This window comes from Bicyclus anynana, chromosome 21 (genome assembly GCF_947172395.1).
Source record: "Bicyclus anynana chromosome 21, ilBicAnyn1.1, whole genome shotgun sequence".
NCBI lineage: Eukaryota > Metazoa > Arthropoda > Insecta > Lepidoptera > Nymphalidae > Bicyclus > Bicyclus anynana.
Window position 1 is genome coordinate 13,244,745 of NC_069103.1, and position 16,982 is coordinate 13,261,726.

At 33.5% G+C, this 16,982-nt stretch overlaps 1 protein-coding gene across 4 annotated transcripts in view; it reads left to right on the forward strand.

Moving 5' to 3' along the window:
* LOC112054591 (homeobox protein homothorax) overlaps positions 1-16,982 on the forward strand; it is a 430,497-nt gene that overhangs the window by 20,425 nt on the left and 393,090 nt on the right. For all 4 annotated transcript variants that reach the window (XM_052888253.1, XM_052888254.1, XM_024094433.2 and 1 more), the window contains exon 2: positions 9,044-9,216. In XM_052888253.1, the coding sequence (XP_052744213.1) occupies positions 9,044-9,216 (173 nt within the window). The remainder of the gene's footprint in view (positions 1-9,043; positions 9,217-16,982) is intronic.

Consider the following 16,982-nt stretch of genomic DNA (forward strand, 5'->3'; position numbering starts at 1 on the left):
ACCTAAATAAAGTAAAAAAAACTCAATATTAAACTTACGTCATAGTCATAGTGTTCTCGCATGATATCGCTGCATCGCACAGTTCAAATGGAAAGGCGACCTTATAGTGTCAAATGCTTACAAATTGATGACGTAAGACAGTAAGATAGTAAGTGTGTCATGTCGCTGACCGGCCAATAAGAGAATTATTCTATACCAGAGACACGCAATCTATGCATAGACTAAAATAAACCATAGACAAATTTAACTGCCTCGTCAGAGGTTAAGCAATTCGGATCATGGGCCGAGATTTTAAGTAGGTAGGTACGATAGCTTTGACTGTAGCCTATGTGACTTCGGATCAAGGAGGTCCATGGGTTCGACTTCTGGACCGGGCTATGAAGTACTGTACCTTTCTTCTAACATTCTTTATTCTTCTTTCTTTTCTCAGCCCGGAGAAGAACCACTATAACCCTGCCATAGGTAAAAGGCCTGTCTCCAAACTGTAAAAAAGGGCTAATAATGCATAAAATATTTCGCTAGCGAAAAATCCTAGGTACAAGCAAAAAAAGTAACTGCTATTTTCTAAATGTCAAATGTTTATTTTATCACTGTCAAATAGAGCGTTTGACAGAATAATCTCGTTATATTTAACCTTTGGGTACCTAATCTTCATGTAACACTGGATTATAATAACTGACAACGTAAGATGTGGTAAGGGCTTAAGAGCACTAGAATTATGGTAGCTACCCATCACAACTAAGTATTAAATCTGAATCTGACATATTATGTCGCTTTCTGTGATATATTTCTGTAGAGTTTTATTTTATTTATTTACATAGATTAATCAATAATATACAGATGGAGCGTACGGAACACGACGGTGTCGTACCCGTCACAAATACAAAATTCAAAAAGTAATACATTCTCGATTCAGTACGACACGAACCGTTGTCGATAGAAGTTATATGTCGGGAAAACTTTGTATATAACTCTTTATAACTCAAAGGATTTTCCATGCGGACGAAGTCACGGGCATTTGCTTGGATTAATCGAACTGGAAATATGAATGATATCGAGTATAAAGTAAGCGCGTTATCAACTGCGTCGTCGTGCTATCAATAAAGTCAAAGTAAAAATCATTTATTTTAATCAAGCTTACTTTACAAGCCCTTTTGAAACATTACAGCCCTTGATGATTGATGATTAAAGTCGAAACTTAAAATTGAGACACGCAAAGAGCGTCAGCCAAATTAGAGAGAAAGGCTGACAACAAAGCGACAAGTATCTTTTCACGAACCATTTAAAGCCACTTTTGTCTACTTTAAAGTTGCGTTATGAATAGTTTCGTCTATCGTATTGACATTTACAGCCTTACTGCTCAGTCGATAACGCGCCGACTATGAGTTATTCTATAGTAAGTAGGTACATTAAGAAATCTGCACCACAATCAGTGATATTAGAGCTTTGAGTCGTAAAACTATAAAGGCGTATTTATTTGCAAACCGTCGCGCACAGAGCGCCATTGTATTGGGAACGGTCCAATAAAAATAATGCTTCCATGTATACAGAGCTGTACCGCTGGGTTACCTCTTGGAAATGAGCGCCATTTTAATTTGGCATCTTAATAAACGGATTTTTTTACCAAGTTTGCTACATTCGAAGTGAAACGCAGGGACATGCCACATCAATTCTTTGTAAGTTTCGTTTTCCGGCCATGATTTCTTATACGATCAAGCATTGACAATCAATATATGGTACCTGTGTCTGTAGGAATACGGGAACAATTATAGCCTATAGCCTTCCTTGATAAATGGGCTATCGGACACTGAAAGAATATTTCAAATCGGACCTGTTCCTCAGTTATGCGCATTCAATTAATCAAACAAACTCTTCAGCTTTATAATATTAGTATAGATTATAATCAAATCAAATTCAACCCTATGAGTTTTAATTGAGTACTTAGTAAGAATAGGAGGATAATTTTTTTTTGATGAAATACAAGACCTTTTTTGTAGCCCTGATATCAAATGATTTGAAAATCCTAACGAATACAATCACATTTTACATCAATACATCGAAATAAAATGACTGGTGTTTTCTCAAATGCGTTTAAGTATTATTATTTATATGATAACAATTAAACTTTTTTTTTTAACTTTGGCTATATGTCTTTTAGTTTGATAAGGCAAATCTCTGAATCGGCTGAACGGATTTTAATGGAACTTACACTGGAAGAATGAGGAATGAGATACTTAATATCCCGTTAAAAATTAGTTTATTAGATAATATTAGATTGTAATATAAATATAAAAAAAATATATAATGATATTTGAAATGAATTTAAAAAAAACAACATAAATGATAAAGCAATTGTCCTTTTCCCCTCTACAATTGCCGTAATACCCAGGTACAACCCCAGGTTGTCTATTATGAACCTAGCATTAACCCGGGGAAACGCTAGGGCGGTAGGATGCCTACAATAATTGTTATATTAAATACATCCTATATAATTTTACGATGTAATGTATGTATTTAAAACTGACATGCAATTTGGTAACTTGTAGGGTCAGTTAAAAGTGAATTTACTGGTTAAATTAATAAGGAAATGTTATACTGTGTCGTTACGATTTTTTTTTGCAATCATTTATGTATTATCTATTTACTTTTGTAAAAAGCTAACAAAACTTAAATAACTGTATGTTCTTTTTTCAATTGATAGAAAGAAGCGCGAGTGATTTTTTTTAAACATTAAACTGGCTTCACAGTTTTGGAATCAAGACCTTTTGAGATTTAAAGGTGAAGTTTACCTATTAAATAGAATGATCCTATACACTACATATGTAGTAAAATTTCATTTTGTTTTCGTTTTTTTAATTTTATAGAATGTCTGTAATGTTTAAAAAATAAATATAGTTAAACCGTCAACCAAGTGTTTTGATTAGACAGTAGTTAGCTCAAAGCATGGAGTTATATTTAGCTAGACACCGCTGCGTCCCCGTAAAATTTTGTGCCTGGCACCTATTGTGTAATTACGATGAACCAAATAACCCAAATTAATCCGTGTTTTGTTCCTTTTATCTAAAAGTATCTATGGATTCTTTTAATTAAGTATACACTCAAACATTCATTGAAAATATACCATCTAAATCTGATTAGTAGTTTTTGAAAAAAGTCGCTTACAAACATGCTTATATATTACATATTAGGTATGTACAGGAATATATAAAAAAAACAAAACTTCGGAAAATGAGGCAATATTAAATATGAAAAATGCTCTGCGATGCCGGGGCGAGTCACTAGTCTTAATATTATCATGATAGGAAGACGGAAGGTCTAGGCTTTTTAATAACGCAATAAACCGGTCACAAAATGACCTCAGCGCACGATAAAGCGCAAATCAGCACATAAAACAATCATAATACGCTGGAATGAGTCGTAAACTGTTGAGAACTTTCATTTATATACCTACACGATGTATGCCGGCTATAATATTGTAATCCAATAAACTTTGAACACATAATCAATCATAGAAGTGTAGACATATACGATACTTAGATACTATATCCTCAATTTACTTAAATAGTAGACACCAGTGCTTTCGTCCGTATATAGTAGAGAAAACCCTAAGCCTTTTAACTTCAAAAAACTTTTTAACATATCAATTTGTCAATTGTTTTTTAATAGTATGAAATCCATATTTTAACGAATATTATAAAGTCATTAAATTAGTAGAAGCACAGGTTCTTGGCACAAATCTTCAAGGCACGCCTGGGTGAAACGGTATCTAGATAAATATTATTCCGTGCTAGTGTCCTAGGTTATTTAAGATCTTTTATCCCACATGAAACCGCGTGGCACACCTAATGGTGAGTGTATGCGATGAACAGGTGCGGCGCGGGTCGATCGATCTACAATCGCCGACTCATGGTTTTTGATGGCGTCCATGCTTTTATGTGTATTAACCACCGCCCCCGGCTTCACCTGTAGATATATTAGGTAAAATTATTATGTATTTAACCTCTAGCGCTGTTTGTAATGTTTTGGTGTTCAATGGAGTGGTCGTGGGTTCCATTTAAATTAGGTTAATGTAGGATGTATATCTAGTTATATACATTGAGCTTGTCTTGTTGTAGGCTTCGGTCGAGGCTACTTACTACCGACAAAGTTATAGCCCGGGTAAAATAGATTCAAACATCAATAGCTCAGTAGAAAAGGGGCCGGATTCAACATCGAAAGGTCTTGGTTCGATCCCCGCTGGGATTATTGTCGTACCCACTCCACAACTAGTCATAACACAGTCGTTCCAACTAGTTGGAGGGAAAAGGAATATTTTGTCATACATATCTACATTAGTAAGAAGTTATTTATAACTAGTGGCGTGCAAAAATTAGCCCGGGTAAGAATTAAATAGGCAGATGATAAAAAACAGATAAACCGTATCCTTGTTATACCTACATTTAAATAATAAAAAACATTAAACAGCATTAAAGTGCGTACAGACAGCAAACGCGCAGGAATTGTATATTTTTTTTCATCTACGTACGAAGTCCATGTTAAGAAATTGCCAATTTTAATACATATTAAACGCACATACGGCCAACACATGTTTTATTCATGAAGTCAAGAATAACAAAATTAGACACAACATTTGAGCGAAGTGCGAGTGAACTGCCCGCATTAGCATCTGCGGGGCTATTCTGTGGACGAGGCGCACATCTTCGCGTTCAACGTTGATTCTTTGATGAAATCTATAAACACTGTTAGGTATTTATTTTATATACCACTATAAAACGACGAGGTTTTTACTGTCGATATTTTGATACAGTAGCATGGACCGTGGTCATGACGGGACTTAAAAATAATAACGATATAAATATACTCGTAAATAAGTAACAACATAAATAAAATATACTCGGATTTTAAATAGAGCAATCACGAAATAAGTTTTAAATCATTACTGTATGTAAAAACTGTTATTCAAAATAGTGTTTATAAGACCTAAAAAGATATGCGCAGGAGTTTATACAATACTAGCTGACGCCGCGCGGCTTTACCCGCGTGGTTCCCGTTCCTGTAAGAATATGGGGATAATATATAGCCTATAGCCTTCCTCGATAAATGGTCTATCTAACACAGAAATAATTTTCCAAATCGGACCAGTAGTTCCTGAGATTAGCGCGTTCAATCAAACAAACAAACAAACAAACAAACTCTTCAGCTTTATTATATTAGTATAGATACCTAATTGTAGAGTAGAATATTTCTTTAATTTCCTTTATCTATTGGTAGGTATGATTGTTTTTCTTTTATTAAAAATAACAAATAGTACAACATGATTGGCTCAAAGTTTTACAACTTACACTTATTTTAAATAAAAGCACTTTCAAAATACTTAGTACAATAAAGTAAAGAAAATTATAAATAAAACAAGTTAAAGGAAAATTAAAACTACCTTAATATTTATATATTTTTTTTTACTACAAACCAGGTATACTTTCAATAGTTGATTTGAAAATAATACCCTATAAATACTTACACGAACTTATTTATCTCGGTAATATTTGATAATAATTCCCAGAACATCCTAATACACGAACATCTTTAAACTCAACGACGATCTCGTCGACGAGCTACATCAACGTACAGAATAGCACCATAGAGATGATGTTAACACTAACAAGCATCATAATTGCGTCTCTCCATTTGTTTAAATGTTATTTTTCTTATCTCTAATGTATCTTAGACACATTATCATACATTCACAATGTATTTGCTAAAAGTTGGAAATGTTCACTTTGGCTGAAGTAGGTTAACACATTAGTGAATTATGGCGGACTTAGAAAGCTATTTATTTATATATGTATTTTAGGAGTAGGTTTGATAGAGTTGATTATGCAGCTTAACAGCAATGCTGTTAAAGTCAAAAGGCTGTGGTTGTTTGTTTAAATAAAGACACATTACGTCAACTAAGGCGTAGGACATATAATGCACTGTTGACCTATTCTCTAAGTTGGTCTTTATTAACAACCAATTAAAATAATCATCAAATCAACTGAGAAATGTCATCTACCTACTGTATGATATCCATGAAGGGTTATCAGTAGGCATCGTATGACATTTGTTATATAGAATGTCATTTTTGTGCATGTCAACTAACATACGTCAAAGTTAGTGACTGAGGCTACTGGCATAGCTAGGTTTTTGGCTAGTTGAAATCGAAATACATACAAAATTAAATTATTTGTCTAAAACATGTCCAACGTCACTTTAGAACGCCTGAGTGATATCAATCCATTTTGATGAATTTTTTGTGTAGGTTACAGTACCTATATTTCTAAAAAATCACAATAAATTTAATACTAACTGATCAAAATTAAGATTATAGGTGAAAATGTCATCCGGTTGTATGATGGATTATTTACAAATTAGCCTACAATCTCATCTGATGGCAAGTGATGATGTAATCTAAGATTGAAGCGAGCTAACTTGTTAGGAGGAGAATGAAAATCTACATACCTTTCGGTTTCTACACAATATCGTATCGGAAATCTTTTGAGTAAGGTGGTAACTAGACACGACCGATGTCTCCCACCAGCCAGACCTGCTCAGCTGGGAATCGAACTCGGAACCTTTGTCTTGTAAATCCACCGCGCACACGGAGAAGGCCGTCAAAGGAGACGGTTGTAATTGATTTGATGTTCATTTTATTAGATGGTTATTGACAAAGTTAGTGAATTGACCGACAGAAGTCTGTCGGGATAGTAATAATATAAGAGCCAACGTTAAAAGCTCTAAACAAAAGCGGACTTTTAAAAGCTAAACTTTAAAAGCGATACATTTCCAAAGGAGTTAATTGCCGGCCAAGGCAGATGGGTATCGGAATGACTTGACTATTCACTATCTACTGAATATGTATAAGTGCTGTCACTTTTTTTTTTATTTATTTTACCTTTTAATTGTACGCTTTTATGCGCTGATGTTTTTATTTTAGCGTATTGATACGTTTTATGGGCTGAGAACTTGCAAGCGCCAGATCATCCTCACTGTGTCTAGTGGGAGTTTTCAATATTTTCATATTATTACTATCGCGTTGACGTAAACGCAAATTTATGCGGAATTGAAACAGTTGTGAAGTAGTGCCACTAGATGTCGCTGTTTCAATTCCTTTGAAATTCGCGTTTACGTTAACGTGATAGTAACAGTATCAAACTGCCACTAGGCCCTCTGTTTATTGATGCGGAAAGAAATAAAAATCAGAATTAATTTATTTCAAGTAGGCTCAGTTTACACGCACTTTTGAAAAATCAGTTGACTATTTGTAAAGATTCTACCAACGGTTCCGAAGGCAGGTTCTGCTGAGAAGAACCGACAAGAAACTCAACATTTGTTCTTAATAACCGTGATACCCCAGTGGATATAACCTCTTGTTTCAATTCGGAGGATGTAGGTTTGAATCCTGTCCGGGGCACGCACGTCCAATTATTAATTAACTAATTCGTTTTATAAAATAAATATCTGTTTTTTTTCCTGGCCCAGGATTCGAGCCCTGGACCAATAGTTAGACCAATAGATGTCTACCGTTTACTAATGGTTAGAAGATGTTTTTTCTTTACAAGTTAGCCCTTGACTACAATCTCACCTAATGGTAACTGATGATGCAATATAAGATGGAAGCGGGCTAACTTGTTAGGAGGATGATGAATTTCACGCCTCTTTCCGTTTCTACACGACATCGTACCGAAACGTTAAATCAATGGCGGTACGTCTTTGCCGGTAGGGTGGTAACTAGCCACGGCCGAACCTGGACCAAATAAGAGACTTAGAAACTAAAGACTAACAAACATTCGGCTTTATAAAATGAGGAAAGTCTGGCGTCACCATGTTTTTATTCCATTATGTAATTGACATTAGGTAGGTACTAAATAAAAACCAAAATGAGAAAATGCCTTAAAAAGGTGTACTTGAGTTCAAAACTCTTCATTAAAATGTAACTATATTAGGTAAGAGATGGTTAATTTTGCTGTGACATTTGTGTTTTTCTTGTCTAGAGAATAAAATTTATTCAGATATTTTTTTGTTATCACTTTGGCGGTGTCCTGTGTATTGCATACTTAATTGTCTTCATTTGTTTTATGAAACCATTAGAGAGATAATTAATTATAACCACTTGTTTATGATTATATCCTACTTAAATAGTTAATCAAGCTGACGTTAGGTTAGCAATGATCAAGTTTTTGATTCTTTGGTAGGTAACCTGGATTCGATTTCTAGTTTGGGTCAATTTGGTCTTTCAATATGTTTTAGTTATTATTTAAATTGATTCAATTTATTTATGCTGATTTCTGGCTCACTTTATTTATGAAGCAAGCAATTTGAAAATAAACTGCTTCGTTGATCCATAACAAGCCAGTGAAAATATGATTTAACAGCTTGTATTTTATTTATCAGGGTGTTTTCATGATCAAGGTGTTTTTTCAATCAAGCTGGACTCTTGATCAGGGTGTTTACTTGTCCACAGTTTTAATTTGATTTGGGTGTGTTCTCGATTTAGGTGGCCTTTTGAACAGGGTGTCAATATGATCAACGCGTTTACTTAATCAGGCTGCTTACTTGTTTAGGGTGTTCATTTTACCAGGGTGTTACTTTGATCAGGGTGTTTTTTGATCAAATATCAATTTGCACAATGTGGCGTCTGTGTTTCCTGACACGTACAACTTGAACACCTTCAAGGCAAGAGTGAATAGACATATTCTACGCAAGCGTTTTTCATCTTAGACGTCATCATTGTTTTCTATTAGAACATAAAAAAGTATTTATTTATTCAGTATTCACTTAATAAGGGTGCTTACTTCTTCAAATGTTAATTTGACCAGGGTGTTTTCTTGATCAGGGTGTTAAATTGTTCAACGTGTTTATTTAATCAAGTTGTTCACTTAACGAAGGTGTTTACTTTATCAGGGTGCTTATTTATTCAGGGTGTTCATTTGATCAGGGTGTTTTTTGTTCAGGGTGTTTCTTTGTTCAGGGTGTATTCTTGATTAGTGTTTTCTCTGGTTTCCAGTACGACGAGAGCCTCCACGGCGGGGGCTACATGGAGGGCGGCGCCATGTACCACGAGCACCGGCTCACGCACCCGCACATCCCGCCGGTGCACTACCCGCCGCCCGCCGCGCCGGCGCACGCGTTGCCCGGCGAGCCGCTAGTGCACAAGCGCGACAAGGACGCCATATACGGGTGAGTCGGGTGGTAACGTGTGTTCTGTTTTATTATATTAGCTGCTCTTGTACTAGCCACGAGTAGAATAGATTAGAATGGGTTTTGTACTAACTATATATGCTATAGGTATAGAATATAATATAATGTTATTTATTTGTCCATCTTATTATTTGTTATTTTTATTTATTATTTACTAGCAGTGCTCCACAGTTAGAACTGCGTATTTTCTGGTTCTGTGGGAATAAAATGTTGCTAATGTTACTCGCTAATAAAGTAACTTCCAACATGTAATAGAACTTTAAAAATGGATTTAGTAGTTTAACCGTGGTAATATAACAAACAAACAAACTCACAATCCAATTTATAATATTAATTAGGGTTATGAACTTTCCTTACTTGAAATCTAGCTTAACAAAATGTACAACAAATCCATACTGTTGAGATTACATAATAAAAAAAAAATACTTAAAACAACCCGTAAGCTAATTAATGATAATATGTGTCAATAAATAAAAAAGAAAAAAAAAATTAAATCATCAAATTTCTTCCAACCGTCTCCTCGACTACAAGTAAGGTGTAAATCGCAAATATCTGGTGTGAGAGATTCAATCAAACAAATAAACAAACAAACATTTGCCAAATGTCTGTACGTACACAAAACACGTTTGTTGGGCAACGTGCGCCGTAACTCTGTCTGTTTGTTTGTGTGTTTGTTTGTGCAGGTGCTGATGCGTTGTACCTTGCATACAGTTTGTAATGCAGCATTATATACAGAGTGCTCGGTAGCATTTTCCATAACTCTAAAGTACTGAGTACTGTATATAGGGTGCTCGGGAGTATTTCCCATAACTCTAGGGTACCTTGCATACAAATTTGTAATGCAGTTTGAGTACTATATACAGGGTGCTCGGGAGTATTTCCCATAACTCTAGGGTACCTTGCATGCAGTTTGTAATGCAGCATTATATACAGAGTGCTCGGGAGCATTTTCCATAACTCTGAAGTACTGAGTACTGTATACAGGGTGCTCGGGAGTATTTCCCATTACTCTAGGGTACCTTGCATACAGTTTGTAATGCAGTTTGAGTAGGTACTGTATACAGGGTGCTCGGGAGTATTTCCCATTACTCTAGGGTACCTTGCATACAGTTTGTAATGCAACAAGATTTCGAGAGAACAAGAGGTACAACAACATAGTCTGTGTTACTCGTTAATAATGTAGTTTTCTATTGGTGAAAGAATTAAGGCTATAAATTGCAAATTGCAAGTCTGCTGAAATATAGGCGACTTAAGTTATTTACCCGATCCGGATTCGAACCCAGGATATATTATAGGATGTGTTACTCGCTGATAAGTTACTTTCCCATTTTTTTTATGAACATTGAAAGAAATTTAAATTGCAAATTACAATATTTCGGCTAAAGCTATTTTTGCGACATAAGATATCTACCTACTTACTCAACCCGGATTCGAACCCAAAACATCTATAATTGGCGAGTAATAAACCACATTGTAAAGTTAAAGATTAACAAATTGACGTATAATATTTGTTGTAATATCATTTGATAAGAAGGTCGGCTACCGGGCATTAGTGCAACAACACGCTGAAGACATTTTGTCGCGCGACTTTTTGTCGTGGCGCCTCTCAACATAAGATTGTCTTGAGTAACAACAAATAATATAGCATATAATGTCTTCTATTTAAATCAGGAAGAACTTTATCAAATGTGCAACTTTTCTTAAATTTAAACAAAATAATCTCTAAATTATAGTATATAAAACACACTTTTTGATCATGTCTTTTAGTACCCTAGGGTACTTGTAAGTAGATGGTCATGGAATATGATGATGCCTTAATTCTTTTTAGTACAAAATTGTATCATATATCATGATGATACAAATTTGTACTATTTAAGGCATAGATAATATAAAGAAAGCCTCTACGTATAGTTCCTTGGTTTAAGGACGGATTTAAAATACAGAGTCGTCGTCATCAACCCATATTCGGCTCACTGCTGAGCTCGAGTCTCCTCTCAGAATGAGAGGGGTTAGGCCAATAGTCCACCACGCTGGCCCAATGCGGATTGGCAGACTTTACACACGCAGAGAATTAAGATAATTCTCTGGTATGCAGGTTTCCTCACGATGTTTTCCTTCACCGATTGAGACACGTGATATTTAATTTCTTAAAATGCACACAACTGAAAAGTTGGAGGTGCATGCCCCGGACCAGATTCGAACCCTCACCCTCCGGAATCGGAGGCAGAGGTCATAACCACTGGGCTATCACAGTGCACCTATATTATTGATGATAGATACACTATAATATTATATTATATCAATAAAATTATCATCTATATAATACCCACTTACCTACTCCTAGGAAAGAAAAGAATAAAATGCAATACTAATGTTTATATATATTTTTTTATTTTATATAAAAACGATATCGATAGTGTGTATTTGCACGGACATCGGACACATTATGATAAAGTTTCGGCTACTGAATTAGGCACAGTATCGGATAATATCAATAAACCGATTACAAGAAGCAAATCCGTCGATAACTGAGCAGATTATGGTGTTGTTGTGACGTTGTAGTTGTAAACATTTAGGTATAATTTATAGATTTTTAACAATTCTTACCTACTCCCTAAAAACTTCTTTAAAGAACCGTGATAGCCCAGTGGTTATGACCTCTGCCTCCGATTCCGGAGGGTGTGGGTTCGAATCCGGTCCGGGGCAAGCACCCCCAACTTTGCAGTTGTTTTTTTAAAAAATTAAACATCACGTGTCCTGCATAACTGAGAATTTTCTTAATTCTCTGCGTTTATGAAGTCTGCAAATTCGCATTGGGTGCGAATGCGTGGTGAGCAGCAGTGAGCCGAATATGGATTGATAACGAACGACCTACTCTCTATTAAATTAACGGTTTTAACACACACATATAAATTTAAAAGGTCTTGTTTCATAATCTTACTTTGCAATTTTTGTTTTACTTTACAATTTTGTAATAGTCAAATTAAAAAAAAAATAATAGATATGACCAACAGTATCTTTTCTGTTCAACACAAAACAAAAAACTACGAAAGTATCATCGTAGAGAAATAATTGATGACCCGACGATTCAGTAGATAACGCGCTTAGTATAGAAAACGAATGAAGGTAAAAAAAAGTAGAAACCTAAATTATGACAACAGCCACATAGACATAGGTAAGCAATTATACGACTCAGTTAATAACGCACTGACTATAGTATGAGAGGGTAGTAAACTAAAAAGATAACGTAAGCAAAGATAACTATGAAGAAACTTATAAAAATGTCATAGAAACTTATAAAAATGTCATAGATGCATATTATTCATAGGGAAATGAATAATAGGCCGACGACTCAATTGATAACGCGATTACTGTAGGTGTCAGTCAGTAACCCTAATTTAGAAACTTTACTCTTTACCTTATCCGTGGTGTAACGGGCGTGGTGCGACTCTTCGCGGGTTTGCCCTCACGACATCTGCCTATCAGATTCAAACTTGACAACTACATAAGAATTGGTGTGGTGCAAGTGACAGCTGCGAGCGGATTACGAAGCTGCAATATAATATTAATATAATAAAAAAAAAACATACATACATCCGAACGTACAACCTCCTCCTTTTTGGAAGTCGGTTAAAAAGTCAAATATATTTTAGTCAAGGGGGAGGTTGAGGCAAAGAGATGCATGTCCAGCAAAAAGGCTGAAAATATTAATTTAAGATTTTATTTCATGTAAAATGGCAATTAATCGTAATTAAATAAAAGAACTTGTTATTTTAGAAAAGCTGATAAAATATTTTTTACTTAAAGTATCTATAAGTACCTAATGATAATTTCATTGTCATATTTCTGAAGATTCTGTAATTATTTTCTATGACAATAAAACAACAACATAATATAATATTTATATACACTTTCTTCAAGTAAAATTAAATAGCAGTTAAGAAAGTAAATAAGTACTTATAGCTTTTAGTATTATGACAAAAGATACAAACATGTAAACAAGCATAATATTTTGTTTGTTATGTAGGGACGGGCACTTGTAGGTTATTATGTATTCTGTGGCGAAACTAACACATTTACTTATATAAAACAATATTAGCTCCGTCAGCTAATAATTATTCTTTGGTCAGATCTGACAGTTGATTAGTAATTTTTGCAGTTTTTCTATACATTTTACTATGTACTTTGGAATATATCAAAGAAAACTTATAAAGGAATACTTTGGAATGCAATAATAGTATTTCAGACAATATTGATTCAAGATAGGCACGAAGGTGTGATGTCTTCCAGATTGTCCTTAACATTTAGTTATCAGATGCAAAGTTGACCACAACTTTATGTCTGAGGTGTGGTACCAGTGTAAGCGAAATAGAATTCCTTTAATCAAATGTTTTAATCAAATAAAATTACAGACTGATTTACTTTCGTAATTTTTTTTAACTATAAAATTTGTAAACGATGTTAATATCATATGACGTTTTTTATAATCTAAATGTATCTAAAGCTTAGAGCAGTCTACTACTAGGTACTAGAAAAATGTCAGTTAATAATAAAAAGCGACGTTCCATTAAAAAGAAAAATTCACACAATTTCGCAATTTATTTTAACAACCCCGGTTCCGCATTATTTTAATAGCTTTATTAATTATTTATTATTAGTCCATCATACAATATCTGATCAATTATTTTTAATGGCATGTAATGAAAATCATTTACCGCGCGAAAAGGGACCACACAGGCTTTTGTGTTGTTTTAAAGGTTAATCGTTATTTTAATCGATAAATTCATATGATTGTGGTTCTTATAAACAGAAAGCTGAAAGCCGTTGGTGTTATAATATTCTGTCGTTACTATGCTGGATTCTACACTTATATAACCCAATGCAGTTATAAACTAATGTAAATTACGCTTAAAAAGTCAATATTATAGTCAAGGGGGAGGTTGAGGCAAAGAGATGCACGTGGGTATTTAGCAAAGAAAACTTTCCACGTGTAAACATAAATAATAATTCTTAATCCATCTAATAAGACCAAATAAAGTTAGCGTATAATATAACTAGGGATATGGAAGCTTTTCAAATATTTCACTTAGCAATTGTAAAAAAGTGAAGTATAATCATTTCGAATATAGGTTAGGTATGTGTCGATACACTTTTTCATAAAGAAGACCATATTTTCCATATCTCAACAAAATAATATGTATAAAACAAACACTTTCCGTCGTCTGTACAAAGATATTTCAAACCACGCAATGGATCTAATCTATACTAATATTATAAAGCTGAAAAGTTTGTTTGTTTGTTTGATTGAACGTGCTAATCTCAGGAACTACTGCTCCGATTTGAAAAATTCTTTCAGTGTTAGATAGCTCATTTATCGAGGCAGGCTATAGGCTATATAGTATCCCCATATTCCTACGGGAACGGGAACCACGCGGGTGAAAAGCTAGTCATTAGTTAAAAGAGCAGCCTCGCCTTGCCTTGCCGTACCTTTTTTTTTAAATTAATCTCTTTACGTGTCTTAACCAACTAAGAATAAATAGTCCATAAATGTAAAATTATTTGTTACCGATCATCCAATCTAGCTTTTTTCTATCTCGGTAAGAAATACTGCGTGACTATAATTACACTCTGGATTTGTTTTAGTAGTGCGTTATGGTTTTTGCTTTCCTAACATCCGCAAATGTTGATTGCACTTCTATGACGAGTAATCTTTTGTATTTAATAAATAAATTATCAAGTAAGTTGATTAATTGTATGTTTGAATTTATCCAGTGAAGTGCTGTTTGAAATTGCATGATTTATTCTTTATTGAAGTTCTTAAGTTTTGATGAATCAATTGCGATGTTATTTCAAATTATGATCATTGTATAATTTGTCTTAATAAAGAATTTGGTCATTTCATTCGGATGTGATAAATATAGAGAAAATATACAAACAAAAAAAAATACAGTATAGTTCAAGTATTTCTTTTAATAACTTGTTTCTTAAAAGCTTGTAAAATTAGCTTAAGTTAATGAAATTTGAATTTGTCCAATCAGCTCTGTTGTTGTATGTAGTATGTATTTTGAATATTCGTTAGTGAATTGCAAATTGTTATTTCTTTGAGCTTTACGTTGTTTAGTTATTGCTACATATACCTACATCTATAAAAATGCTTAAAATACTGTATCATTCACATAACTTTATCTAATTCATGTGAACTTTATCAAGTTTAATTGAGTTGTTAAATAATACATCAGTATTTAGTAATAATTTATATTATAGCATGATCGTGATTTTGTTCAATAACTCTTGTGAACACTTTAATTGCAGTAAACGGTACTTTAACGTTGATTGACATAAAGCAATTAAAACTGTACCGGAATAATGTTTTAATTTAGTAATTATGTAGGTATGCACTCAAACAATATAGGTGTGTATTACACTGATAGCTAAACTAAATAGCTCTTTTTAATTCATGTTACTTACATGTGAAATGCATTACTTGGACATGTATTTAAATCGCTTTGAAGAGCACATTTGAATATAATGCAAGTAATTTCTTATGTTCAGTTTCTAGACAATTAATTTTGAACGTGTTTTTCAACTTATGTATTCAAAATATTATAATAATTTTTGTTTCCTGCTATTAAACGATTTAAAAATGAAAACATGAGAATATTAGTTTTAAAAAAAAAGTATAATTTATGTAATTTTAAAAAGCTGGTTACTGTTACTGAGTGAAAATTATTCAAACTAGTAAGTAATTTCGTATGGTAATTATTTGCTAAATAGATTCCACTTATTATTATAATACAAAATCAACCAACCTTTCTTTCTACATTTATTTAAGTAGACAATGTAATAAATCATTTTAAAACTTTTTCCTCAAAAAAAAAAAATAATATATTATGCTTTTTAAAAATGACCCATCTCATTAAGAAATCGACGATAGTCCAGTGGGTGGGAATCGAACCATTGACCTCTTGGTGTTGAGTTCGTCACTTATATTCGTACTGCCGAGCTATTGAGAGTTGTTTGTTTTTTTTCTATACAAATAGGCAAATGGTAAACGCATCAACATCGATTGGAGGTGTAATCGAATCATGTGCTTATTTATGTTTTTGTTTGTCATTGACATACGAAATATTTTTCCGCTATCACTGTAACCATACAAAATTATGATAGCATTTGATGATATCAGCATCACGTTCTCCCAATCTCCACGCTTATCTCAATCTCGAGGCTTGCTCTCAATTACATCTTTTGTGAGATCATCTCGGAGATTCAATGGCATTCTGTTTGTTTTTTTTTCTTCGTACTATTGGCTCGATGTAATCAGTTTGGTATTCCATTGGCATTTATATTCTTTTGCTAATGTTCTTTTAGAATAATACTAACTAATAAGATATGTTTATAAAAATCATCCTAAATGAATTGATTTCTTATTTTAGTTATCAGTTCTATTGATACAATAATTTATATGGAAACATATTTAATATTTGTCTTAAAAGTCTGTTTTGTTATGCGTTTTTTGTATTATTTTATGTTACGTAGATGTTTGTTTAAAACTGAATTGATGAATAGAATAGAAATAACTGTTTTATAAGAAATTTCATTACAACTACAATTAGTAGGTAACTTACATATATTTTAAAACCTTTGATAATTAATTTCATGTTACGTTTCCTTCTTACTATAAGTATTACTGTTAATAGGGTATAATAAACAAGTACCTATTTATGTAACCCTTGTGCTAACTCTTT